The 27,810-nt window shown below is 40.9% G+C and overlaps 1 protein-coding gene across 1 annotated transcript; it reads right to left on the reverse strand.

The window, feature by feature from the left end:
* Positions 1 to 382: 382 nt before the first annotated feature.
* LOC131253201 (large ribosomal subunit protein uL4-like) lies at positions 383 to 6,544 on the reverse strand. The gene is made up of 2 exons (XM_058254103.1): positions 5,358 to 6,544; positions 383 to 706 (listed from the first exon to the last, which is right to left on the reverse strand). The coding sequence occupies exons 1-2, from the start codon at positions 6,468 to 6,470 to the stop codon at positions 593 to 595; spliced, it is 1,227 nt and encodes a 408-aa protein (XP_058110086.1). The 5' UTR covers positions 6,471 to 6,544; the 3' UTR covers positions 383 to 592.
* Between the last annotated feature and the right edge of the window lie 21,266 nt (positions 6,545 to 27,810).

The following is a 27,810-nucleotide window of genomic DNA, read 5'->3' on the forward strand; positions in this document are numbered from 1 at the left end:
TTTATGGATGATTTCCATGAGAAATGGTATATACCCTATTGTCTATTATGATTTAGGCTGCATTTAGCTGCATCAAATTAGACTGATTAATTATGAAATTTCATGATGTTTGGTGCAACTAATCACAGCCTCACCTAGTATTGCTTCGGCATCATTGTGGCCATTTGTCCCAGCTATCTGGGTAGGATTTTACAAATTCTGATTCGCCATTCCAAACAGAGGCTCCTATCAGTTATTTTGGCAAAGGATCTGCGACAAGCTTCCTGCCGGGTGGAGAATCACTTTTAGGTATGGTTCTCGCATGTTCCTACTGTACTATGAACGTAAACCATCTAAAATAGAACGTCATCATTCCCACATATTTTCACTTGTTCCCAATAAATGCGGTAAGAAAAAAAATAATTGAGATTACTTGGTCTAAACATTTCAATCCAACAAGCCTCTACCACCAAGCCAAAAAGGGAACGAGGATGATGTGCCAACATTTCATCCTATTTTTTAACGTCTTAAAATGAAAATACTACTCCTGTAATACTAACTGCAAAACAACTCAACTGAATTTAATGGTAGAAAACGAAACACAACCTTAGTTTCACTCGGTGACACCAAGCCACTTGGAGAAATTCTCAAATTCTGTGTAGTCGCTGTCCGATATCATTGTCTCATACCATGCTTTTCCCGCAGCTTTGATTGCATTTGCATCACCCTGCCAACAAAAAAGACCAGGATCTTTCATCAACAACTCTGTAACAGTCATTTATGGGTAAGGGTATACTAGGGAAAAGAAATACATCTTTGTGCAAACAGCCATCCAGAACAAATGAGATTGGAAAGTCCTCAATTATATTAGTTTCTTTTATCAAAAAAGCAAAGAGAGGGAGAGAGATGAAAAACATATTAGTTTCTTTTATTAAAAAAGCAGAGAGAGAGAGAGAGAGAGAGAGAGAGAGAGAGAGAGAGAGAGAGAGAGAGAGAGAGAGAGAGAGAGAGAGAGAGATGAAAAAACATATATAAGAGAACCAAAAAGTCTCCAACTACAAGACGAGAGATCAGGACGAGAGATCAGATCAGACCCCTTTTTTGCTGGATCAGCTATCTTAGTTTGGACTGGCTCTTCCTTGACTAGTCTGTCCTCATTACTCTCCTGAAGCAAAAGGCAAATAGGGCATTTGCCCCTTTGGAGGACACCCCAAACTTCCATGATTGCTCTCCACCACCACCATTCCTACCATACCACAAGTCCACAATATCATTCTTACCCATTATCACAAGTCCGCCACTATTCCTACCATACTGCACGTCCATAATATCACTCTTATCCATTATCACAAGTCCGTCACTATTCCTACCATACCACATGTCCACAATATCAGTCAAATCCTGCACTGCCAATTGAATCCAATCAAATTGGCAAAGGCGAAACAAGTCCCACACCTTTATGGCTATAACCAGTTTAGTTACCTTCACAAGCATTCACAGCCATTCCAAACCTTATCCATTATCAACCCTAACAGCACCTAATTCCCCCATCCAATATGAACTTCTGGAGATGTTCCAACTTATCCACATCAGACTCTGAAGTCTGAACCCAAGAAAAAAGACAATGAAGTAAACCACTACAATTGCAATAATGGTTTATTCAAGTATACTCTGCACACCAGAGGGGAGAACCTGACCAGTCGAGAAGCAAAGTATCTGCTCAAACCTTTCCACTACTGGACATAACAACTTTAGCAGACCCATTGATGAATGAACTAAAGACCCAAACATTATGCTTAATTTTCTCTCCCACACCTGAAATGTATCATTTCTTCGCATTCACACGCTGCCCTAAGCATTGGTTAATAGCTTGTGGACCCCTTTCAAGTGAAGAAACCAATAGGGATAGAAGAATAGGTGTAAAAATCTAGTCCATATTCGCTGGCAGCATCAAGGCTAGTAGCTATCAACAGTAAAGATTATGGCCTCTAGCAGCAGTAAGGCTAGTAGAAGCTATCAAAAGGTTGGAAGCAAGATCTGATTCTGTCAGCATGCAAGCAGCTCACAAAAACCCATATTCTCTTTGATACCAAAGAGCCAGCTTTTAACGGACCCCCTTCCACGACTAAGAGACTAACCAACAGATTTTCATACACCCTCCGAAAAAAAGGAAAAAAAGAGGGAATTTCATACAAGTTCTCAGGTGAGAATTCTGCAATCATTTGAAAAAAGAAATGAATAGGAAAGAATTTTCCAATTGATATGCCTATATGAGATTGTGGGCAATGTGATCTGTAAATCATATAAAGCCTGCAGAGAGGATGACCAATATGCTCTGATAGTCTTTTTGAGTAATGAAGTGATGATGTTCATAATTGTAACATCTTTCCAAAAGATACATTCATAATTGTTAGCGATTTCTACATGGAAACGTTGTCTTACAATACACGCATAGCAATCCTAAAAGAAGGTAAAATACCAAAGAATAAAAATAAAGAGAGAACAAACTTAAAAATAAAGTGACACTAAAATAAATTAAAAGAGCAAATGATACACAGTAGAAGGGCATGGGGTAGGGCTGCAACTTGGTTCGGGCTGGCTGGGTTGTTTAGGTTCTCAGGTTGCATTCGGATTGGAAAATGCCAACTCAATTTGAATTCAGGCTGTGATCGGATTGAGCAAATATGTGTCGGGTTGGGTCGGGTTGGGAATAATCACATGTACTTGGGTCAAGGTTGGGTCAAGTATAGAGGACTTCTGCTTGGGTTCCGGTTGGATACCTCAGGTCAGAATTCGCATTGCATGCAGTTGCGGGTTGGGTCCTCTTGAGGTTGGGTTGGGCTTGGGTATCAATCCTCAACCTGATCCAACCAGCCCTAGTTGCACCCCTACCATGGGAGTACTACAAGGACCGCATTAACAAATCCTCAAAATCCAAATTCTTAATATATGGGCACAAATCAAGGATTGGTCAAATGCCCATAAGCATAATCATGTTGAACTACTTCCCTAAGAACATCACAACTTAGATTTGTTGCGCAATTGGATTGATTTGCAACAAAATCTGGACAACTGACAATTCTGGACTTCAAAATCCCAGTAAATATGGATTTCAAGTCTTGAAAAGGAGGATAGCTTATCCAAGGATGAAGGTAGCAAACACAGGGAGTAAAATTCTTTTAAGGATTCAGATATCCCTAGCAGGATACCATAAAGGGGACTATAATGTGGCAGGTTCATGTATCCAAACCATATAATGGTTTTAGAGAAACAATTATTTTTAGAGTTCAAAGAATCCAAAAGAAGATTTTGAAACTCACCGAAACAAAGTTGACTCAATTTCGGTGGAGAACCATTCATTACAAAAAGTTACTCAGAAATGGACAACCATTTGCTTTCTGATGGATCCAGTGATGCTAATGCAACTACCAAAGCTTCCCAACGAGACGGAGCTGAGCATGAGGGTTCCCTTTGATGTAGCTTTCACTTTCCTCTTTTAGGGTTAAGGAATGTCTTTCCATGGCAAAGACATTTCCATAAAATGCATAGAAATGAAAATGTCCTTTTTTAACTCTTTGGTTTCATAGCTGCATTGACCTGGAAAAAATTGATTTTTTTTTTTTTCCTTCTGTTTGGCAGGGAATTTCAGAGGAAAAATTGGGTGCTAGAGCAATGGTTGAAAGAAATGATGATTCTCTTGGAAGGCTAGGATCTTTAAAATTAATGACTTCAAGGGGTTCCAGTTCCAACATCCACATTGGGAACCTACAAGTCCAACAGTTTGGATGCAATAACCATAGGCCCTGCTTGCCCAAACACCCATAAGTTGTTGAAAACAAGACAAAATCAAGCCACACTACTTGTGTGGCAGCACACAAGTGTGAGATCTTATCAAGAGAGGACTCGTCTACTGTGTGAGTCCACTAAATCTAATCAGATTTGTGTTCTCAGCCCAAAATATCAACCAGTTGCTGGATTCATGCTGCGCACAAACATACATCAATAATCACCTATGCAGTTTTTGTAATGGTTAATTCAGCTTTACAGTTGTATTGGTTACATGATTTGAAGATTTTACACAATAGAATACTAATCTGTATGATTGCATATAAAGCTCAACTGGACAGATGGCCTTTGGGGCATTTGGAATGGATATGAAGTCTTTGGAGATAACTTTTGATTTAGAAGTTACACGAATCATACAGCTTAGAAAGGGGGTTTAGAAAAAGTGCAGTTTTCTACGGATAATTGATGCCAATGAGTGGAAAACAGCACTTATGGAAGCCTCACTCTCATAAAAATATGCAGAAACAAGCTGCATAAATGTTTATTCCAAGGAAATGCAACTCCCACAAGAACAATTCTGCATTCCACAGGAACCTAATGTGTGCCTGTTGTGCATGCCTGGTTTAAGGTTATGCAGGTGATGAGGGGAAACATAGGGGAGAGGAAAGGAAACTGTTCAAAAAAAAAACACAGGGAAAGGAGGGAGCCCCCTCCCCCAACTACCCCTAAAGTCCCCAACCCCCAGTCACTATGCGTCTACCCCTGGGTTTCTCTCGATGGCTAGCCTTTTCCCTTGCTGAACTCAGGCACATTTTCCTTCGCACTTCTCCTTGGGGAAGCCATTGAGGAAAATATTTCCTAAGATGCCATGCTAGCTCTTCTCCTTATGTGAAGCCCTTTGCTTCACTGCTTCATACCTTATACCAGCAGCATGCTCCATTGGCACCTAGGGCCATAGCCTTCTTGGACTGCTTTTGTGTGTGGTATGGGCAACTAACAATGATAAAAGCCTAGACCATCATTCATATATCTGTGGCAGTTCATTCTAATTTCTAGAAACATTCAAACACACAGCTCCAACTCAAAAAGCAAAATGCACTTTCTCCATCAAGAAACAGAATCAGTACGCATGCTTAGCAGCTTGATATTTCCAATTATATGCAGATATATAAAACAATGGAATGAACATCTAATTACCTCTATAACAAGTTATAAAGTTGAATATACACAAACATGAATGAAAACCTACGTAGAGGCATACTCAAAAAGCAACAAGAAGAATGTGCAAGATATGAATGTAGACAAACAGGTATATGTGTGTGAGATCACCAAGGAGAAATACGCAAAGTCAGACAAACTCATTGGATTCTCATTCGGGCGGGTATTCAGTAAAGGTGGGCCATCTTGTAGTAAGCCAGACAGTTCATCTTGTAAGCCACCATGACTGTTCAATGGTGTAAAAGAATCCCCTAGGACAATCCTACATATCTCACTCTTGGCTACCAAATGAATGTTTCAAATAAAACAAACACTAGAAGTATGTGTATATACATGAAAGTATATTTGAATGGTAGATGAGAGAGTAGATATACCTTCGGCACCTTCCTCTTCTTATCGAGCTTCTCTTTCTTTGCCTTAACACGCTGCGCCTCAGCAAGGAGAGACATCCTCCGGGCCGTTTTCGCATACGGATTGAGCTTCAAAAGCACGTTCAGATTCTTGAGCGGGTTCTTCTTCAGTGGTGGCCTCTTGATGTCCTTCTTAATGGGCCGCACCACCGACTGCACCTCATCGGAATTGATGATCCTTGACAGATCAGCATTCACCATTTTCGACCGTGGAAGCAAGTACCCCTTCTTCTTCTCTGAGGCCTTCTCGAACGAACCATAGACCGAATCAAGCTTCTCAAATGCCGACTTGGTCCAGATGATGAACCGGCCAAGATGCCCGCCGGGAGCCAGCTTGAGAAGGTTGAGGCGGTCAACAGACGCGACATCAACGCCCGGGATGTTGCGGAATGCCTTGACAAGCTTCGATCCCTCAGTGCCATAAACAATGAGCGGACCCTTGCGGGAGACATACCGACGGTTGCGCATCTTCCCCTTCCCGGCGCGGATAGCGTGGCTGTCCTTGGCCTTCTCGGCGTCGGGGAAGGCGCCGATCTGCTTGAGGGCCTTGATGGCGGAGGAAGTCTTCTCGATGGATTCCACGGAGTCGCCGATAACGAGTGGGATCTCAGGGACGGACTCGATCCGGTGGCCACGAGCCATCACAAGGGAAGGGACGGCGGATGCGGCAAGTGCCGACACGACGGCGAAGCGCTTCTGATTGACGTTGATCTTACGATGCCAGCGGCGCCACGTCTTGGTGGGGGCGAACATGCGGCCACCGCGGCACATGTTGCCGAAGGCGCCCTGGCCCGCTCGGTGGGTTCCACCACCAGGGACGCGGGGGATACGTGACACGGCGCGGCCCGTTCCCCACGACTCGGCCGAGGTCTGGTGGCCGGCGCGCTTGCTGACTGCGTACGGCTGGCGACGGTTCTTTGAGATGTTGGAGTGGACGAAGGAGACAATATCCGGTCGGATTGTGGATTTCAGCACATCCGGGAGAGGGATCGAGGTGGGCCCGTCGGTGGACATGTCCGCTTCTAATGGATGGACGGTGACGAGGGGGCGGACGGCTGCGACGGAAGGAGCGGCCATCGGGATGAAGGGAAATGGTTGACGTTAGGGTTAGGGTTGGGGTTTTAGAAGTGAGGACGAGGGATTGCTTTTTTCTGGTGTTTATATTTATACGTTGGGAGAAATGAGATGCGAACTTGGGAGACGCGGATTGCGTCCTACCACGCCCGTCTCCACCTGGGAACGGGCAGGAGCTTTGAGTGGCCGCCGTGATGTATGATTCTTATCCTAACCGTCCATCCATTTTTTCCTATCATTTAAGGATATAAGCTTAAATTTGAGGCAGATCTAAGTCTTAAGTGGATTATACAATAGAGATTAAACTCTTACCGTTGAAAACTTTTTAGAGGCCGCGGAGGTATTGGATGGAGATTATGTTTGTGTTTTCTCTTTATCCAGCTCTATATAACTTTATAAATAGGTTGGATGGCAAGTAAATATCACTGTGGGCCGTATAAGAGTTTCCATGTGAGAATCATTATCACTGGTGCTTCGTGGGTGTGGTCCAATTGAGCATTACATTTTCCCAGGTCTTGAAATTATTCCCTAACGTTATGCGAAAAAATGGATGGACAGTGGGATAAGACACATATATCACGGTGGCCAGTCAAAGCTCCTGCCAGGCGGAGACAGGCCGGGCAGGACGCAATCCGCGTTGGAGACTATGGTTACTACAAGTGCCGCACGTGCACCGTAGTTCTCCTCATCTACCAGGTCATCCGCTTGTTGGCGTGGGCCAAAAGTGTGTGATAAAATGAACTGTTGGGTAGGTTGAACAAGGATCCATATTGGTTGGACGAGTTTGGCCGACTTGATGGCCATTTCTTTAAAGGCCACTTTATTTAACTAGCTTGTCGCACCTGATGAACAACCTCGATCAAATCCAGCAACTACGTACTGGGAGATGGTAAATCCATATTGGCTAGACGGGTTTGGCCCACTTGATGGCCATTTCTTTCGAGGCCACTGTATTTAACTAGTTTGTTGCACTTGATGAACAACCTCGATCAAATTCAACAAGTACATATTTGGAGATGTTTCATATTGGTGGACGAGTTTGGCCCGACTTTATGGCCATTTTTTTTCAGGCTACTTTTGTTCGTTGTTGTTTTGACGTTTCTCTTTCTAGCATGGGTGACAAGTGCGTGGGCGTGTAAGAATTGAGATTTCAGTTTCAATTAGGAGTGTACATCGAGTCGAACAGAGTCAAGCTGGCCTTGACTCGGCCACTAGCTGACCTCAGTTTGAACTCGGCTCGGCTCGGTCCTCGAGCCTGATTGGCCAGCTCGGCTCGATTCGGTAAGCAGCTCGGGCCAGTTCGAGCCGAGTTCGCCTGTGCAGCATTTTCACAAACACCTGGATTGCACCTTTAAAATCTCACTGTATGTAAAATAACAACAATAGTTTTACAGGTATTTTATCAAACACCTTCTAAGCAACATAAAAATCAAGAAAAAAAGGGTATTGGTTTCATATACATACCTTCCTTGCCACTAACCACACTTCGTTGAGTCATTTCATCAAACACTTGGTGAGCAAGATCAATATCAAAATAACCGAGTCACCGAACTGGTTCGATCTGAGTTCGATTCGAGCTGGGTTCGATCCGAGTCAAGTGGAGCTGGGGCCAGCTTGAACTCGGCTCGAACTCATTTTCGAGCTAAAATAATCAGCTCGAACTCAGCTTCGAATCGAGTTGAATCGAGCTTTTTCGAGTCGAGTCGAGCGAGCTAACCGAGCTAGCTCGGTTCGTGTACACCCCTAGTTTCAATTCAAACCGAACAACAATGACCCATACCGTCAAAGTAGACAGACACTAGGTACGACCGAGGTCTAAGGAGATTGATCGCCTATTCAGCTACTCGCTTAAAGTGTAAACGGATCAGGTGATAGTCAAAGGGTGGGGTTCTTCCTCTGATTTTGGTTTCTCCTTGACTTCTGTATGAAAGGACTTTCTTAATGCATAAAGAGTGAAACGTAAAGTGATAATTTAAAATCGATCGCTAAAGAGTTCTCAGATTTTAGCTATTGACTACTGTATTTATGCTAATGATTGTTGTAAAGAAAGTAAGTAAATATAATAAGTAAATGATTACTCTAAAGGAAAAGAATTACTTGATAAAAACTGCGATTACACTGTGGAATGTAAATTCGACAGGATAATTGAAAGATAATTGATTTGTTGATTTGTTTGGGTTGGTGTGAAACAATTTTTCCTGTTGAAATATTCTTCTATATATAGCTATAATCCAACCATTCTGGATCCTTCTCACGATCTAACAGTTACCATAACCGTTTCTGCCCTCATTCTGCTTCCAAATTCTTCCCACGATCTTGAATTTCCTGAATCTTTAACCCATGTTCAGCATTCGCAATAACTCAACCACTGACTAACTAATCATTTGGTTACTTGAACTCGGTTGCACCTCGGTGATTGGTTATCATGTGCAAGGCATGTGATAGCATTCTCCTGAAATTTGGTCGCACATTCTTATTGTAATCTTTCAATCGTTAACCTCATATATGTGTGACCCACATGAATCTAACCGAAATGAGATCCAGTCAATAGGGTATAAACAACTTTATTTTACTAGTTTGTCCCACTTGATGGACGACTTCGATCAAATCCAGCAAGTCCATCTTCAAAGATGGTAAATGGTGCTGAGTAGTAGCATTTCTTCGGCCCGTCTAATGCACATGGGAAAGTAGAGCAGCATGGATGGTGGGAGTAAAATGGTTAGGGCATTTCGGGGAGTGGATTAGGTGTTAGTCGGGTACCACTTTGGTGGGTGTTGGCACTTTAGTTTGTCTTCCGTGGAGTGTAGTATGTGTGGGCATGCTAGAGTTGATAAAGTGGCTTCATCCAAATTGATCAACTTTCAAGTCCAAGCAGTAAAGTAAGCACATACACATGATGCGAACGTGTATGCCTAAATTCTAAGTTTTGAGAAGATTAGTCACTTATTGAGCCACTTATAAAATTTTGTAATGATCGTATGATAATCAGAGGATATAGTTTTTCCTCCAAAAGTGGATTATTTGTAAAAGAAAGGACTTTTCAAAATACTAAACAAAAGGAAAAACTCACTGTCAATCCTTATAAGCAATAGGAAGAATGTGTCTTTTGAAAGAACTGCGTGATATTGGATAAAAGACAAATCCAATGTATGAGCGTAGATTTGGATTATAATTAAAAACTACAGCTAAGAATAATTGCTATTGAATTATCACTACTCCAAGGATAAGCTGAGATAAAATATAAATTTGTTTGATATTGAATTGTATGTTGGATTGTGTTCTATTAGTGCTAATGTTTTAAGCACACAAGTAGTTGTCAAATTTCGTAGACAAAATGTATACAGTATGAAACTTCAACATACGTCAACTCTCTTCGATACTTCAAAACTAGAGCGCGGCTCAACATCTCAAGAGTGGAAGGTTCAGAACGATTTCAAGAGAATGATAAATTGTATACCAACTTACAGGTAAAGATGACCTTAGAAAAGACCCTACGATAAAAGTGCAACATTATGGTTTTCCAAACTTTAAATTGTGTATAATTTTACTTGAAAAATCGAGGGTGTTCGGCTAGCCCAACCACACATTCGGCCAGCTGAACCATCTCCAGTCAGCCCAAGATTAACTTAAGTCAAGTTTCCAGCAACTAAAATTTTTATATCTTAAGGATCATCCTCCAGCTCGATCCTGCCTGAGGTTGGGTAAGCTTGAGGTCGACCCAGGTCAAGTTTATAGCATATATATATATATATATATATATATATATATATATATATATATATATATATATATATATATATATATATATATATATTGATATATTGATTTTCGGAAGCTTAGGCCATCCGAACCCTGTCTCCGACCAGCTGAAAATTTTCTCGGGTTAGCCTAAATTTTGATAAAATCAAATCTCGCGAAATCTGATAGCCGTTGGAATAGTATCGTGGAAATCTGGCTAGCCGATAGGATTCTTAGGTTGATCGAAGATCCAAAAATTTAGCTATAAATAGAGACTATTTCTCATTGTTTAAAACACGAATATTACGGATAATTCATCCACAAACAAAAGAGAAAAATTCTAGTCTTTTTCAAGCTATTTGCTTAGTCATTCTTATATTTCTTTTATAACTTATTCAATTCTCTTCTCAAGTATATTTAAATTCAATTAAAGAGTGCTTTATACTCAACTTGAGATTAGATAATTGAATCTGTAACTTTTAGGGTTTTATTCTTCGAGAAATCATATATCCCTAAATCTTTCTTTGTCACGCCCCAAACTCAAAGACCGGGCTCACAAAATTCCCGATCACCGAATCCGGCGCCGACAGCCTCTGTAGTACCCCATTCTCGGTTCCCGGTGCCCATTCGCTAGGTTCTGATCTTGGGATGCTACGAGGAGGATTTTCAACATCAGTTTGATTCGTAATAAGTATAACCAAAGGCATAACCTACAAACAACAACCAAAAACTCCATCACATTTCCACTATGATCAAAATTTACAAGTACAAAGTGCATAAAGGGAAATACAATGATGATAGACAAAAGCTCTAAAATGATCTGCCACGTGCTCTAGCTTCAGCGCTGCTGCGATCCAACGTCACTTGCACGCAACGGTCGTGCATAAGCTTAGGAAAAGCTTAGAGGGTGGTGAAAGTGTGTGCGCAAGGTATTAATACCATTATGCAGTATCAGAGTAATGCGGAACATGCTGATGAATCCATGAATACCATTAACCGTACCAAGGCCATGCGATGCAATGCATGAATGATGTCGCCCATATCAAGGCCATGCGATGCAAAGCATGAATGATGTAGGCCATATTAAGGCCATGCGATGCAAAGATGCAAACCAAGCACACCAATCCTCATCTAAGTCCACATATCAATATAGCTCAACTCTGGAATATCACTGGGGTCTAGTACACTCCAACCAGATTGCTGCCCCATCGTGCGCAACAAGGTGAGTGGAAAATACCTCACTATCCGCCTGCCAATATCGGACTCGGCTCGTCGATAGCAGACCCATTCCTCGAGCTGGTCAAACTCAACCTATCTTTGCCCCCTCCAATCGGGCGGGTAAGGCAGCACCTCCTTCCAACCAGCCACAACACTATGGAAAGCGCGACCTTCTGGTAATCGGCATTCGACGCTCATGCACCCACTCGGTCTAGATGTTGGAGCAACCTCCTGGTACCATAAGGGTTTATGGACTTTTACCTAAGGATATCTATAGCACTCCATGTAGAATAAGATTTTCGGTATCCAATCTTGCCAACCACGATACGCCTGTGGCGGCTACGACCCTGATGTCGCTAGGGCGTATAGTAACCATGTCACATAATGCGAAATGCATGAATTGCACTATTCATTCATGTAGCAATTTTGCGCGTATCGTGTGCACATGTAGGGCAACACCGCTTATCCAGGAGCCCATAAACAATATACCTGAAGACATATGCTATGATCAGTCACTTCTCATATCAAGCATACATATGATGCGTATGATCATGAATCATGGAACTATACTAAACATGTTATATGGTGATGGATTCTTGTTCGTAATGAAGATGTGCCTAGATGGCCTACACACTACAAGTATGGGCCTAAAAATGGGCCCTCGGGAGAGTTACAATGCGTACATTTAACCATCATTGCTCTACGATGTGGACGTCAAACCATCATTGCTCCCAAGGCATAACCGGATCGAATAGGCCGAATCAAATGGGTCGATTCGAATGGGTCGATTCGAATGGGCCGAATCGAATGGGCTGAATCGAATGGGCTTCATGTATATCAAATAGGCCGCACTGATAGGCCTTATTTATATCGATTGGGCCGCACCAATGGGCCTCAGGTATAACAATCGGGCCCACCCTTATATATTTTGTGATCCGACCTATTCATAAGTTAACATAGAGGTAGATGAAGTGAAGACAAATATCAGCTTAATTAGGAACTATTGTGGCCCTTAGAAGTTGAACGGTAGATGTCGTTGTCCACTATTTAAATGGTGGGGTCCACTTGAACTTTGGATCTTACTCATTTTACCCCATGCCATAAAATGATCTCACAATTGGTTGGACAGTTTGGATACAACACATGCATCATGGTGGGCCCCATCGTCCAAACAGTGGACGGCGTAGATAAAGCACATACATCATTGGGGCCCACACCACATGGATGAAACACATACATTTGGAGTGGGTCCCACCGTCAGAACAACTGTGATGTACACATATATCACGTGGGACCTGCAGAAGTTGCTGACAAGCAGTTATATAGCTGTTGTGCGTGAGCTTTGCTGCCTCCTTTACATTTTTTTTGAAACAAAATAGAGGTGGGTCCCACGTAGGGCCCACCATCATGAATATATATATAATATTATATATATATATATATATATATATATAAAACAATGTAACGTCCAGGCCCTTGGATGGCCTGGACAGTCACATGCATAAGGGAGGGCCCCACACGTGGAGTGGGTCCCACCGTCCAAAGACGGTGGACGGCTTGGATAAACACATACTTTGGTGTGGCCCATCTAAATGCATGGACAACGTCAGTCCACACTTCATTGGCAGCCACTTGTACAAGGGTATTGGTGCCAAGACCTCAGTGTTGAAACGAGGTATCTTTCACTCAGCCTACCATTTAAGCTATGGACATGGGTCCCACCATCTAAACGGTCTTGATCTCACGTGGGACCCACAGAACTGCTGACGTCAGATGGCAGTGGGTCCTATCATTAAAATAGATAGACGACATATGTAAAACACATACATCATGGCTGGGATCCACCATCCATGGGCTGGACGGTGGATGCAGCGCATCCTCAAGGTAGCCCCACCGTCAGGATGGATGGGTGGCTTGGATGGGTCCCATGGGCCCTGATGACGTTGCCAGACTAGCTGCTGCACGATGCAACTTTAAACAAAAAAAAGAAGGTGGGTCCCATGTAATGGGCTACCCTCTTTTATAATAATGTAATATATATTATTATCTATAATCTATTGGATGCAGCAGGTGAGTACACCTCACTGTCAGTTAACACTTTACTGCCAGCCACCTTCAACGTCAGTTCATACTTCCAGCGTCCCTGGACGAACGGTGTGGATGTACACCTCATCAAGGTGGGCCCCACATGGCCCACCTATCTTGGATCAGCCTAATATTTGCGTTTGCTCATCATCCAGGCCCACTGGATGGCCTGAATAAAACAGATGGACGACGTCGGTTATCAAGGTATGATCAAAGTGGGCCACACCATTTTGGATGGCATGGGTAAGGTACACACATCATAGGTGGGCCATGATCATAGAAAGAGGGAAAGAGAGAAGAGAGAAGAGAGATCGGAGATAACGAAGGGGCCCCGCCACTATGGGCCCCTCTTGGATACAAGCATACATCAAAGTAGGTCCCACCATATGTGGTGTCAAACTCGGAAACCGGGCTCACAAAATTCCCGGTCGTCGAATCTGGCGCCGACAGCCTCCGTAGTGCCCCATTCTCAGCTCCCGGCACCCACACACCAGGTTTCAATCCTGGAATGCTACAAGGAGGATTTCAAATCATCAGTTTAATTGTAATGAGCATAACCATAAGCATAACCCACGAACAATAACCACAAGAACACCATCACAAAATCCACTATTATCAAAAACTTTTGAATACAGTATGTATGAAAGGAAAATCAATGTAACGAAAGTAACAAAACTCCAGAAGCTCGGCTGCACGCTCCAACTACGGTGAGACTATGGCTGCGACTGCGTCCTGGCGTCACCTGTACGCATCAATCGTGCATAAGCTTATAGAAAGCTTAGAGGGTGGTATAAGTGTGTGCGCAATATAAGCGTGCTCAGAATGCAAGGTCAGAATAATGCGAAATCATGGCGATGAGTACATGAATGCAATCAGCTATACCAAGGCTATGCGGTGCAAGATATGAATGCTATCGGCCATAACAGCCATGCGATGCGAGATGCAACTCAAGCATGCTAATCTTCATCATATATCAGTACAGTTCTCATTCTGGATAATCACCGGGGTTTAGTACACTCCAAGAGGCACTGCCGCTCTCCAAGCCGCACAGTCCAAGTGAGCGTAAGAAACCTCACTATCTGCCTGGCCAATAGTCTGCCAATACCTATCCGGCATAACGATAGCGGACCCAATCACGAGCTGGTCAAACTCAGCCTAGTGTTACCCCCTACCCTCGGGCGAGTAAGGCCACACCCCTTTCCAACCGACCACGACACAGTGGGAGACGCGGCCTCCTGGTATTCGACCCTCGTGCACTTATATATCCACTCGGTCTCGACATTGGAGTCATCCTCTGGTACTATTGGGTTTAGAAATTTTCACTCAGGGACATCTATGACACCCGTATGCTAGAACCAAACATTTTCGGTATCCAATCCAGCCACCCACGATGTGTCTGTGGAGGCTATGGCCCTGATGTCACTAGGGTATACAATGAGCACAATCACATGAATGTAAGTGCATGAATCATACCATCAGACATGCAACAATCCTGCGTGTATCGCGCACTCATGTAGGGCAACTCCGCCTATCAGGGAGTCCATAAATCATCTACCCAAAGGCATGTACAATGATCAATCAATCCTCACATCAGGTATACATATGATGCGTATGATCATGAATCATGAATCTATACTAAACATGTTATGTGGTGATGGGTTCTGATCAAAACGAATATGGGCCTAGACGGACTATATGCTACAGGTATGGGCCTATTAATGGGCCCTAGGGAGAGAGTGACAATGCGGACATTTAACCAACATCATCCTTACAATGTGGACATCAAACCATCATTGCTCCCAAGGTGTAGCCCGCTATAAAATCAACACATATACTATGGTGGAATCATACTACAATGGGCCTTATGTACGTCCTATAGGGCCTTGACCCATGGGCCTCTAGTACATCAAATGGGCCTCATACATGGGTCTCATATATATAGATCAAGGTGGGCCTCAATGACGGGCCACAAATTCATCAACATGGGCCTAGTCACATGGGCCTTGCATACATCACAATGGGCCTCATAATATGGGCCCTATACAGATCAAAGTGGGCCTCAACAATGGGCCTTAAATAATCTCCAAAATGGTTGGACGGTTTGGATGAAACACATGCATCATGGTGGAGCCCACGCTAACGGAGGGTGTGGATTACAATACATACATAAGTGGGTCCCATGTGGGGCTTACCATAATGTCTATTTCTCATCCAACCCATTGATAAGGTCACTCAGACCTGGGGCCGACAGTAATGTTCATTTTCCACCCAACCTAGGGCCCAACATAATGTTTATTTTCAATTCAACTATTCGTAAGGTCACGTGGACCAGGGTAGGGCCTACTGTAATATTTATTTATCATCCAATCTATTCATAAGGTCATGTGGACCTGGGGGCCCACTGGAATGTTTATGCGCCATCCAAACTGTTCATAAGGTCACTTGGACTTGGCCCACTGTACTGTTTATTTGCCATACAACCTGTTGATAGGGTCACGTGGACCTTGGTCCCACCGTGATGTTGATAGGGTCACGTGGACCTTGGTCCCACCGTGATATTTATTTGCATCCAACCTGTTGAGGGTCACGTGGACCTCGGTCCCATCGTGATATTTATTTGCCATCCAAACTAACCATAAGGTCACAGTCAGGGGCCCACCGCGATGTGGTTCGCAAATCCAGCCCACCCATTATGTGTGTCCCACTTGGCTGAGGGTTCAGACCAAGTTTCAGCCGCATCCAAATTTCAGGTAGGCCCCACCAAGTGTTTTTATATGTTTAGGCATGTCTTCACATGATTTTAAATGGTGTGGCCCACCTGAGTTCCGTATACAGCTGATTTTTGGGGCGGCCACCTGGTTCGAGGGGACCCATCAAATGCATGGTGTCGATGTTCGAAACGCATCACAGTGGGGCCTACAACTGGGGCTATGAGGGCCTGCCAGGCCGTCCGCCTGCCCACTGACAGCGGCAGTAGCAGGTGCTGCTGCCCCTCTTCCTTTGTGTTTTTTTTTTAAACCATATATCTGGTGGTTTTTGATAGGTGGGGCCCATCTCAGACGAATCCATCCCAGCCATTGGTCCCTAGAGCTCGATACAATCCCATAGAGTCCAATATTGGGCTGTTTTTGATATACAGGAGCATCATGGAGTAAATCAAAGGTAAGAACATTGTTTCCTATACTATGGCCCGCCAGGAAAACAGATCAACCTCATTTTTCGGTTCAATGCCTAAAATGATCTGAGGAAGAGGATGGATGGCTTGGATTTTATACATACATCCAGGTGGGGCCTACATGAGTGCCCAAAAAATATATTATTATTATTATTATTATTTTTAAACTGGCTTGTGCACCAGCGTCAGTTCACACTTCTCTATTTACCACACCACGTCCAACGTCCAGAGACGCTGGATGGTCTACATGTGGCACAAGCATTGTGGTGGGTCCCACTTGGACATGGCCCACCTATATGTATACATATATATATTAATATAATATGACATATACTCTTAGTCTAGTGTGGGGATCTCCACATTCCCAAATAATGGATGGTGTGGACCACCACCTGTAACAGGATGGGCCACACCGTTTGATGGACATCTATAACACACATTTGTGGGGCCCACTCCCATCATAATAGCTAGAGAGAGAGAGAGAGAGAGAGAGAGAGAGAGAGAGACGTGAAGGGGGAGGGACCCTGCCACTAATGGACCCTCCCTTGTATAATGCATACATCATGTGGTTCCCACAACAAGTGGCCCTTAAAATAAAAAACAACAGTAGATCACCCACCTCTAGGCCTCCTCCTTGCTCCCTTAGCCTTCTATGCTCCTTACCTAGCCTTTTGATGGTGATTGATGGGATTTTATGGTGTGGATGAGAGATGAGAGGGTGGGCCTCACTTGATGTTTTTGGGAAAACTTGGGAATGCTTGGACATGTGAGGCTTTGAGTTGCTTAGGAGATTTGAGAAATGAGAGAGAGAGAGAGAGAGAGAGAGAGAGAAAGAGAGAGAGAGATGATGGGAGTGATATGGATGGGTGAGGTGTGATGGGTGATGGGTTGGGTTGAAAATTTATAAAAGTGGTATGGTTGTGGTTGAAAATAGGAAAAAGAGGAATGGTGAGGTGGAGAGAGAGTGGACTTTTGAAAAAATTAGGGATGGGTTGTTGTACTTTGGGTAAGGCTTGTACTTGACATTGATTGATGGGACATATCGTAGAAATTTTCTCGAAATTCGTAACGCGCGGTGTTTCTTCGAAACAAACGCTGGCCTACATCTTCTGTCCTGGGTATCGGTTCGGTGCGCGAGTTGCGGCGTTGGAACCGCGACGATGACGCGGTCACTAAGATACAGGTTTTGGTTCGAACCGACTTCGGTTGCGGGACCTGGTTTAGGATCGCGCGCAATCGTTGGATACGGTGCGAAGGTTGTCGAAATTTGACCTGAAGGACCGCAGAAGCTAATGGAACGGTACAGACTAGGACCCACGTCTTACATGCGGGCCCTTTGATCACAAAAGACAAGTATAAAAAAGATTAAAAATGTAGGTCCAAGATCACCCACCGTCCACTCCTTCCTCCCTTGGCTTCCTTTGCTCCTTAGCTTCGATCCTAAAGGAAGAAATGGAGTTTAGATGGTTGAGATGGGAGATGAGAGGGTAGGAAGTAGGCCACACATAAAGCTCTCATGGAGGTTAGGAATTGTTTGGACATGTGGTGTTTTTGGGTTGCTTGGAAAGTGGTTTGAGAATGAGAGAGAGGTTTGTAGAGAGAGAGAGAGAGAGAGAGAGAGAGAGAGAGAGAGAGATGGGTGATGGATGTGGTGAGTGATGGGTGTGTAAGAAACTTTTGACTTTAGGGGTAGATGGTGTAAGAAAAATATGGGGTGTGTCATAATTTTTTAACTTTTGGTGTTGCTTGGGGATGGGTGTGAGGTGATGTGTACTTGACATGTACTTGACCCTTGATGGGATTGATTGATTGATGGATGTGACATTCGGTAGAGATTCTATTGGGTTTTGCCATGCGCGGTGTTTTCCTCGAACTGAACGCGGGCCCATATCTCCTGGCCTGGGTATCACCTCGGCGTGCAAGACGCGGCATTAGAACCGTGGCAAAGGGCAGTTGCTAAGGTACAATTCTTGGGTTGAGTCGACTCTGGTCGATGACATGCGTCTCAGGGTCACGCGCATATGTCGGATAAAGGTCGAAGGTTGCCGGAATTCGACAGGGAGGATCGTGGGAACCTATGGAATGGTACGGACTAAGATGCGGGTCTTACATTCTTGATTAGGCATACATTGGTTCATCATCATCTAAGAAAAAGTATCAATGCATCTATTGAAGCATCTACTTCAAGAAGGCTTCATCAGTTTCTTTACATCGACATTTATCTATGAGAAGATAAGTGTTTACTTTCAATATATTATGTTCATTTTCAGTTTGTTGTGATTACCCAGAAATCTCATTGGGTTGTGGAGTGGTTAGCCCATGAAAATCACTTGAGGTTTTATTGTGATAAGTTTGTGAAAATCACAAGAACAGTAAGAGGTTATTGAGGTGATCCTGTGAAAACTTCGAAAATAGTGGAAAACCAAAATTTCGTGGAGTAGTAATTTTGGGATTGGAGTAGGTGTGTGTTAAACATCGAACTATTATAATTCTGTGTATTGTGGTGATTAATAATCTTATTCTCTATTTTATTATCTTAAAATATTTAATTTAATGATGTCATAAAATAAGGTTGTCCTACTTAAGATTTTAGGTGAAGGTTGTCTTATGACTCAATTGAAATTAAGATTTCAATATCTATTGCTATTATAAATTTATTTTCCACGATTGATTATCAAAAGTTGGTTTAATCGTATTCACCCCCCTGTAGGACATACATAGCTCGACTTACAATGGGTATCAGAGCAAGGTTGCTCTTATTTGGATTCCCCTCTTAGAACTAGATCCATATCTATAAGATGTCAAATTTCGAAAGCTTATCCATATCCAAACCACCTCCCTTTGATGACTCAAATTGTTCATATTAGAAAGCCCGAATGAGGTTCTTCCTCAAATCCATAGATGAAAGTGTATGGCAAGCCATTGTGACTCAATTGTCTCCTCTTACAATGGAGTAGACGAGGATAGAATCACGTCCATAAAAGAAATAACCTATAATATATGGAGAAGTACTCAGAAAGTGAAAGTAGTGCTAATGCAAAAGCCTTGAATGCTATAACTTGTGTCCTATCACTAGATGAGTTCAAAAGAATCATTTCATGTGATACAACAAAACAAGCTTGGGATATACTTAAAATGACACATGAAGGAACAAATATTGTGAAAAAGTCTAAGATCTAAATCCTTACAAGCAAAATTGAGAAAATTCATATGAAATAAAATGAGACATTCATGGATTTCTATACAAAATTAAATGACATAGTTAACTCTATATGGTGTCTTAGTGAAAGCATCCCTAAAAGCAAGGTTTGTGCAAAAATACTAAGATCACTTCCTGAAAGGTTTAATTCCAATGTTGCTACTATATAAGAATTGATGGACAGCGACAAAATGAAGGTTGGGGAATTGGTTGGATCTTTTTAAACTTATGAGTTGAATTTTAAAGCTCTAAAGAACAAGTTCATCGCCCTCAAATCCTCTAAGTCCAAATTAAAGATTTTGAATGGAAATTCTGATAATGAGAAAAATGAGGATGATATGATATTTTTGGCAAAGAAAATTTATAAGAATTTCAAAAAAAAAAGACAAAAGAAAAATGATTTTAAAAAATCTTTTGACAAGAGAAAAGGAAATTCAAGTCATTGGAAATCAAAATCCAAAGACACAATGCTACAATTGCTTTGAGTTTACGCATCTTGCTTCAAAATGTCCTAAAAACGATAAATTGAAAAAGAAATGGCATGATTGCTACTTGGGACGAATAATCAGAATCTGAAATTAATTCAGAAACTGATGAATTGGATTAAGAAGATGTAAAAGAACGTAATGCCTTTATGACAATAGCCAGAGTCGCTACTTCAGAAGATAGTGAAACATCTAAATATGAAACTCCTAAAAGTAAATCTGAAAATGAAGAAAATCTTGAAGAAGCTTATGATGCTATTTGCAGAGAAAGTTGCAAAATTGAAAACTCAAAGAAAAATATGTGAGTAATTGCAATTAGAACTTGAAAAAGCTATAATGGAAAAATCTCAATTTTCTAATTGTTTTGAAAAATCAAAATTAGATTTAAGTTTGAAAAATGCAGAATTGGAAAATCTTAAATCTGATTATGAGAAATTAAAAATTGAATTTCTTCACTTCAAAGTTCAAAGGACACTTGGAATTACATCCAAGGAGACTAGAAACTTGAAAAATTAATAACTTCATCTCGTCGGTATGGTGACAAGTCTGGCCTTAGCTATAACAGATATAACAGTCCAAAGCCTAAGACTTCTACTCCCACTTTTGTGAAAGGAGAATCCTCGAACTCTAAAGTAGAAACTCTAAAAGGGAATGAATTGGATCGCAAAAAGAATATTCAAAAACAAAAAACCCTTTAAAGAATTTTCTAAAGAGAAAACCTTTGCGAATAACCACAACTATATAAGGAAGGAAATTAATAATCATCCTCTTGCTGATAAAATTGTGGACTTGTTTAAAGAGTTGTTGAAATCCAATTCAAGTAAGAAATGAGTAAATAGTATGTAATGCCCTGGATTTCGAGGGTCGAGTAGATACTCAACTCCCGATGTCTCGGGTCCCACTTATGCTTTGCGGAAGCGGGATTTTATAATTCATTTCACCTAACATTTGAGCAGTTCATAGAATTAAAATAAACTATGTGATGTACCCTGGAATAAACATAAATTTTAATGCAAGTAAATTAATAACAAGTAAAATATGTCTATTTAGAGTACAGGACTACAGCTGAGGAAAGTTTATAATTCAAAAAAAATACAAATGTGCAAAAATATACAAAAATAACTCTATGCTATGGCCCCTTCGCTAGCCCTAGGGCAACTATAGTGGCTCACCCAGGAGCTGGCAATAGGAGAGCTCCTCCTTCGAGTTTATGGACGCTTCGTCCAGTGAGTCAGATTCCTAGTACCCGCATCTATGAAAGTGTTCGGTTGTTGTTTTAAAACACCATCCCAGAGTGAGAGTGAGTGATCAACTCAGTGAGTTTCATTAGCAATAAGTTACACATATTATCAATTCCATAGACATAATTAGTGAAAAGTAACTAAGCACACAGTTCCTAACTACTCTTGTTAATGCATATGCATGATATTATGATATGATGCATGCCCTCGCCATCCAACACTCCTTCGAGAGACACCATCTTACGTTCGCAATGCCCAACACTCCCTCAATGCGACCTCAACTGCCGAGTTGCCAACCTAACTAATGTAATGCGATGTAAATATGTTAGCCAAGTATTTAGTTACGTTCATTCATCCAGTAGTTTGGAGAAAATGGGACACCCTAACGGAGTCAATGACCTATCCCGATCGCGGGGCGTAGGCGGCCTCGATGGCTTTGGGCCCGTAGCGGCCATGCACTCGCTATTGTGGAACCTTTTGGGTTCATCACTCCCAGATAACACATACGAAGGTGGATTGTAAGATGAATCACTCAACGTCACTATGGGGAGGCTTGTCACCCTAGCGTAGGAGCGTAGGACGACAACTCGAGCATAGTGTCCCATTCTACCATGCCCGGCTCCCAAGACTTGTGGTTCGCATCGTACTGGTTATCAATGGGCGCATATGGACGTAGGGTGACCCAGGTTCAAACAGGTGTCTACAACCCTAAGTGTAGGGTCGCAATATAGTAATAATCTTGGTAAGACCGAGGTCGAATCCATAGGGACTAATCTCGTGAGTATTCTGAAAGCAACTAGAAGTAGAACTAGAAAAAGATGTAAAACTAATTTTGAAGTGATTGAGAGAGCAATTATGATTAAAGCGATTAAAACTAAGAATTTAAAGGTGAGAACTAGGGTTTCTAAGGATCCACTTGTGGAGATCAGGGAAATCTATTACTTGATTCAAGGACACAACTAAAATTAGAGTCCTATCTTATCCAATTGGAAGATATAGCAATTAAGATCAATCTGAACTTCCTTTGACCTAATTCTCAAAAGAGGAGAATTATGATAATTGGCAGGGATTCCATCACCAAACTATTGCCATGAGACAATGGCAAACAACAGGATTTACCAATCCCATAATTCATAAACATGTGAAGAAGATACTTAAAACTATTGCAGATCTACTGTAATTTGAGTCACAATAAACCATTAAAAATTGAAAGTATTCCTTAAATATCAAACTAGAATCAAAATAAGTTCATCGTAAATATGAATGAAAGTAATAGAAACATCCCATCATGCTACAAGCTTCATCTCTTAGCCCTAGCTAAGAGGTTTAGCATAGACATGATTGAACTTGAATCTCTTAAGAATAACATAAAAACAACTAATGAAAAGGAAGAAAAACTCTTAGCGACAGCTTCTCCACGCTTTTGCTCCACTCCTCAAACCTTAGATGATGGACGTCACAGGGACTCCTATTTATAATTTTGTAGCACCTCCTTTCGCACCGACTTGGAAAAATCTAGAAACCGTCTTAAATTTATGCAGTTTCCTAAAATAGACTTCACCTTCGCGATTTCATAGAATGACCCAGAGTTTCAGAATATGCTTTTTGAGGACACTTTCAGGAATATGTTTTTTTTAGGACAATTTCAGGATTCCTTTTCTTTACTTCAAATATTTGATTCTCTTCATTCCTCACTTAGTTTTCTTGGATCTTTAGCATGTAAATTATTCAATCTTAGCCTTCTAAGATCCATCCCTTGCCTTGGTGATTCTTCAGTATCAAATCCACGCTTTTAGCACCCTTTTCAATATAAGTTCTTAAATTCACCTTGTTACACAAACATGAGTAACATAGAATATTAAGCATTATCATCTTCATAAAACCAAGATATAAATGGGGGATAATATGCAATATTTGACCCTCAACAATAGGTGTGTGCATACATGGTTAACAGACATGGTCGGCCAGCTAATGAGCCAATTTGTCCCCTTTAGATGAATTTCGGAACGCACGACATTGAGGGCAAACGTCTCACGTAGTCCAACTACTACTGGCTATCCATATTCAGACTAATTGAGTCAGATTGGTCCTTGGACAACCCTACCGAAGGGGCTACCCATACGGGTTTTGAAGTTGCTAGCCAACCCGACAAAAGGGGTAGTGCATTTTTGAAACATATAAAAAAAGATTACAATCTACTTATAGTTGTGAGGAATTTAGATATGCATAGCAATAAAATATAGTCATTCGTCATCATAGAATATCATGAATTCTTTAATTTTAAGGGAATTATAGATAAGTATGTAAATAAGTCTTAAATCACTTGAAATCATGGGAAAGTTTGTGTACAATTCCTAATTATAGAAATAATGAACATGCATGGAATGAATTAGATTTTCTCCATTTACTTCAAAATTGGGGATGTGTCACACTTAAATTCGCATGGTGGACAGGAAATTAGACAATGCAAGCATTAAGGTGGTTGGGAGTTAAACATTCTTTCCATAATTAGAATTTATCAAGATAATACTACGTATCTACTATTATACCCCTTGTAAATGACATGCAAACTAAAAATCTGCAACTATAATCACTAGATTCAGCCTAGGTTTGATAAACGGCCACCTAAAGATAATGGTCCGCACCTAGGGATTGCTAATAGCTTGCGGAGCCGCTCTTAGGGTGTCGGTCCTGTGAATTGATGTGTCAGAGCCCTGTGCCAACTGGATTTGCATGTTAGGACACATGCGAGTGGCTTAGTGCACTAGAATTTGAAAGGAAATTGGGAGAATATCTTTCGATCGTCAACAAGCAGCTTCTATGGTGGCGGAGTCGCAAGTTCCGACACAGGGTTGTGATAGGACATGGAAATTCCTCAATTGCCAGCTCCTTGGAGCTCTTTCCCTCCCTACTCTCTCTCTCCTTTTGCTGGAAAATTCGTATGAGAGTGTGGGAGAGGGTTTTTAGAGCTTATATAGCCTGGAAGTTAACCCAATTGGCCCTAGGGAGGCTAGTCCTAATGCATATACCCTTAGTGGGTACATTTCTGGTCCCTGGGGCTGTCCTAGTGGCCCCCTAGCCCATCTGTGTTATGGAATAGGTGTCCCATAGTCAGATGAAGGGTTGTCCCAAGTTTGGTGGCAAACAGATGAGTCAATTGATCATAGGTGCCCGATTTGCGATCAACGGTCACCGATGTTCGACCAGAGCCCCGGTTATACGGATATGAGAAGGAAAATATCCTTAACTCATGCCTCGAGTTTGGTTGTGATCTAATGGTCAGAAAGTCATAACTTCGTGAAAGAGTGGAAGGTCTATTTTACTTAAGCTTTTAGATTTCAGCCTAGGAGATTCGCGCGTTTCAAGCACTTGGATTTTGGCCCAAGTTGTGTAGTTCTGAGTACTGTTCTGGTTCGCCACTCGCGATAGATGTCAAGCCCAGTGAGATAAAAATTATTCTATAATTTCAGAACTAGTGGGCCACTAACGAGCGGTCTGGAGCTTGTTCAGATAATCAGAGCATTTTTCAAATGAATAGGGTAGGGAGATTTCTTAGGCGCAGTTGTTAGGGTCCGGATTAACTAAGTTCACAGTGTGGCCTATTCGAAATTAGTGAAAATGGTGATTCGATCATAATCACTTTAGATCGTTGGTTCTTAGGCTAAATGAGTGATTGGGTTAATTTGGTTTATTAATCAAGATTCGACCCATAGCTGACTCGGCTTTGGGTAGATCTTTAATTTAGTTACGGTTGTCTTGATTGGTCAGTGATAGGTTGGTTAGATTTGGGCCATAGATGAATAATTCACGAGGCGAGACTTGAGGTTTAAGCGATCAGGCGGATTAGTTGGCTTCATACGGTTGGTTAATCGAATTTGTGTGATTCTTTACTAGTATCACCTATGTATAGGCTCACCTTGAGCTTCAAGGGTCAGTAAGTGATGACGTGGGCTAGTTATAAAAAAAAATTTAAGGATTTTTTGAAAATCCAAAATAACAAAAATTCAGGATGTTACAATCTACCCCCTTAAAAACAATTTCATCCCCTAAATTGCCTAATGTAAATAGGTAGAGATATTTTAATTTTGTACGACTAAGTTTTGTTGATTTCACATTCATATGCTTGGTAGGGTGCAAGTAAATATGCTAGTTTGGCTTACTGTAGTCTAAGCTCCTTAAAACTTTTTCACCCTGACAGTTTACTATAGTTTTTCAAATGATTTGGATTCATGATGACGGTTCCCCTCTATCTAGAGTAAAAATATATGTTTTCAATGTTCGGCTAACACGGAGAGACGGTTGTAGTGGGCTTGAACCCGATACATCGATCATCTACCTGACCAGGGTAGAATACTCGTTGTATCCATTCCTAGTCCTGGTGGATCCTAGTCTTCTGCTTGGTCAAAGTAGTGAGTCTATTGGTAGTCACCCAAGATTAAGAATCGAGAATACTTCACAACTGTATGGTCCTGTAATTCCATAGTCCGATCAAGCTAAATGTTTAGGGAATATCACTCATCATCGAAAAGTTCAAATCTTTTATTTATAAGGTTATCCTTTGGGTCTTGGTCAAAGAGAGTTCTCGTTTTAATTTTTGTCCAAATTAGAGATTAATAAATCTCTCAATATGCCTATGGTCAAAGATCATCCTAAAAGGTTTTTAATGGCATAAAATTTTATATGTATATTGCCATTTCGATCTTATGGCTAGTGGGTTATGAGCAAACTGTACTTCGATTTCATTAATTTCAAGAGGGAAGAAATAATCGAAAGTTCTAAGGTATTCTGGAGGTTTGGAGTGCTAATAACGCTAATAAGGATGCAGAAAAGGAAAGATGAAGAATATCATCTTTTCAATATTGTTTGAACCTTAAGTTATAAGATAATAAGAAAACTCAAAAATATTTTATTGTAGTCTGCCTCTAATATGAGGTTACAGAGTATTAAACTATGAAACTCAATCCTAATCAAGGGTCCTAATTTAATTGCACTAAAAATAAATTAAACTAAAAAAATATAATCAAATTTAATCACGGGATGCTTCCTAGTGTGATTATAAATAATTCTTAAATAGATACCAAATACTAAACTTTAATATGAAAAGATATGACTAGTCTATTGGCAACTCGAAGTTGCAGAAATTTTCGGTTTCAACCCTTCTATTATTTGTAACATATTTGTCATTTTTAGCTACTAAATTATTTTTATAAATTTTTTAGTAATCCATTATTAAGACCACTTTTATTTTATAAAATTTTGTTTTATTTGAAGTTCCATAAAAATTTTAAAAATTCAGGAAGTAGTAGTTGTCCAAAACCAATGATTTTCTATTTGTTTCTAAAATACCTCTACTGCTTGTAATGTTTTTCATACTTAAGGTAACTAAATTATTTTATAAATTTTTAGAATAAGTTATCAATAATTTTATTCGCATATTACAAAATTTTATCTCTTTTTGAGTAGTAGAAAAATTATTAAAATTCTAAAAGTGACAGTTGTCTGAAACTAATGATTTTTGTATGATTGCAAAATGTATCTATTTCTTGTAATGTTTCTTATACTTTAGTATCTAAATTATTTTTAAAATTTTTATAATGTTTTATCATTAAGTTTAAATATATATCACAAAATTTTATTTCATTCAGAGTTGTAGATAAATTATTAAAATTCTAAAAGTAACAACTGTTTGAAACCAATAATTTTTGGATAGTTGTCAAATCATTCTAAATTTAACTATATTATAATTTTTTTATTTATTTTTATATAAAACTAGACTTATTAAGATTCAATCTAACTTTTGAATCACTTAAATCGGAGTTATATTGAGGGAGATATGAATTTTTAAAGTTCATCAAAAATCTGGATTTTTCTTAAAAAAATCCGGCGGTGGCCCTGCCACGCCCTGTGGTGGTCAGTGGTAGCCTGCCGATCTGGTGGTAGCCTCGCCATCCTCTGTGGTGTTCAGCGGTGGCTCCACCACTCTTTGTTGGAAAATGGCGTATCTTACAAACTCAAATGAGTTATTTGACGTGCCGTATATGATTTTGGGGTAGGAGGAGTCACTTAGGCCAAAAAACTAGGTTATTTTGTGAGATTTCATCAGGTCAATGGTCTAAAATCCATTTTATTTACATTTTTACCATTTATAGTAAGTTTTCGTTTAATTATAGCTCTTCATCCTTTGAGTTTTCGGAGTTGTGTC

This window comes from Magnolia sinica, chromosome 8, assembly GCF_029962835.1.
Source record: "Magnolia sinica isolate HGM2019 chromosome 8, MsV1, whole genome shotgun sequence".
NCBI lineage: Eukaryota > Viridiplantae > Streptophyta > Magnoliopsida > Magnoliales > Magnoliaceae > Magnolia > Magnolia sinica.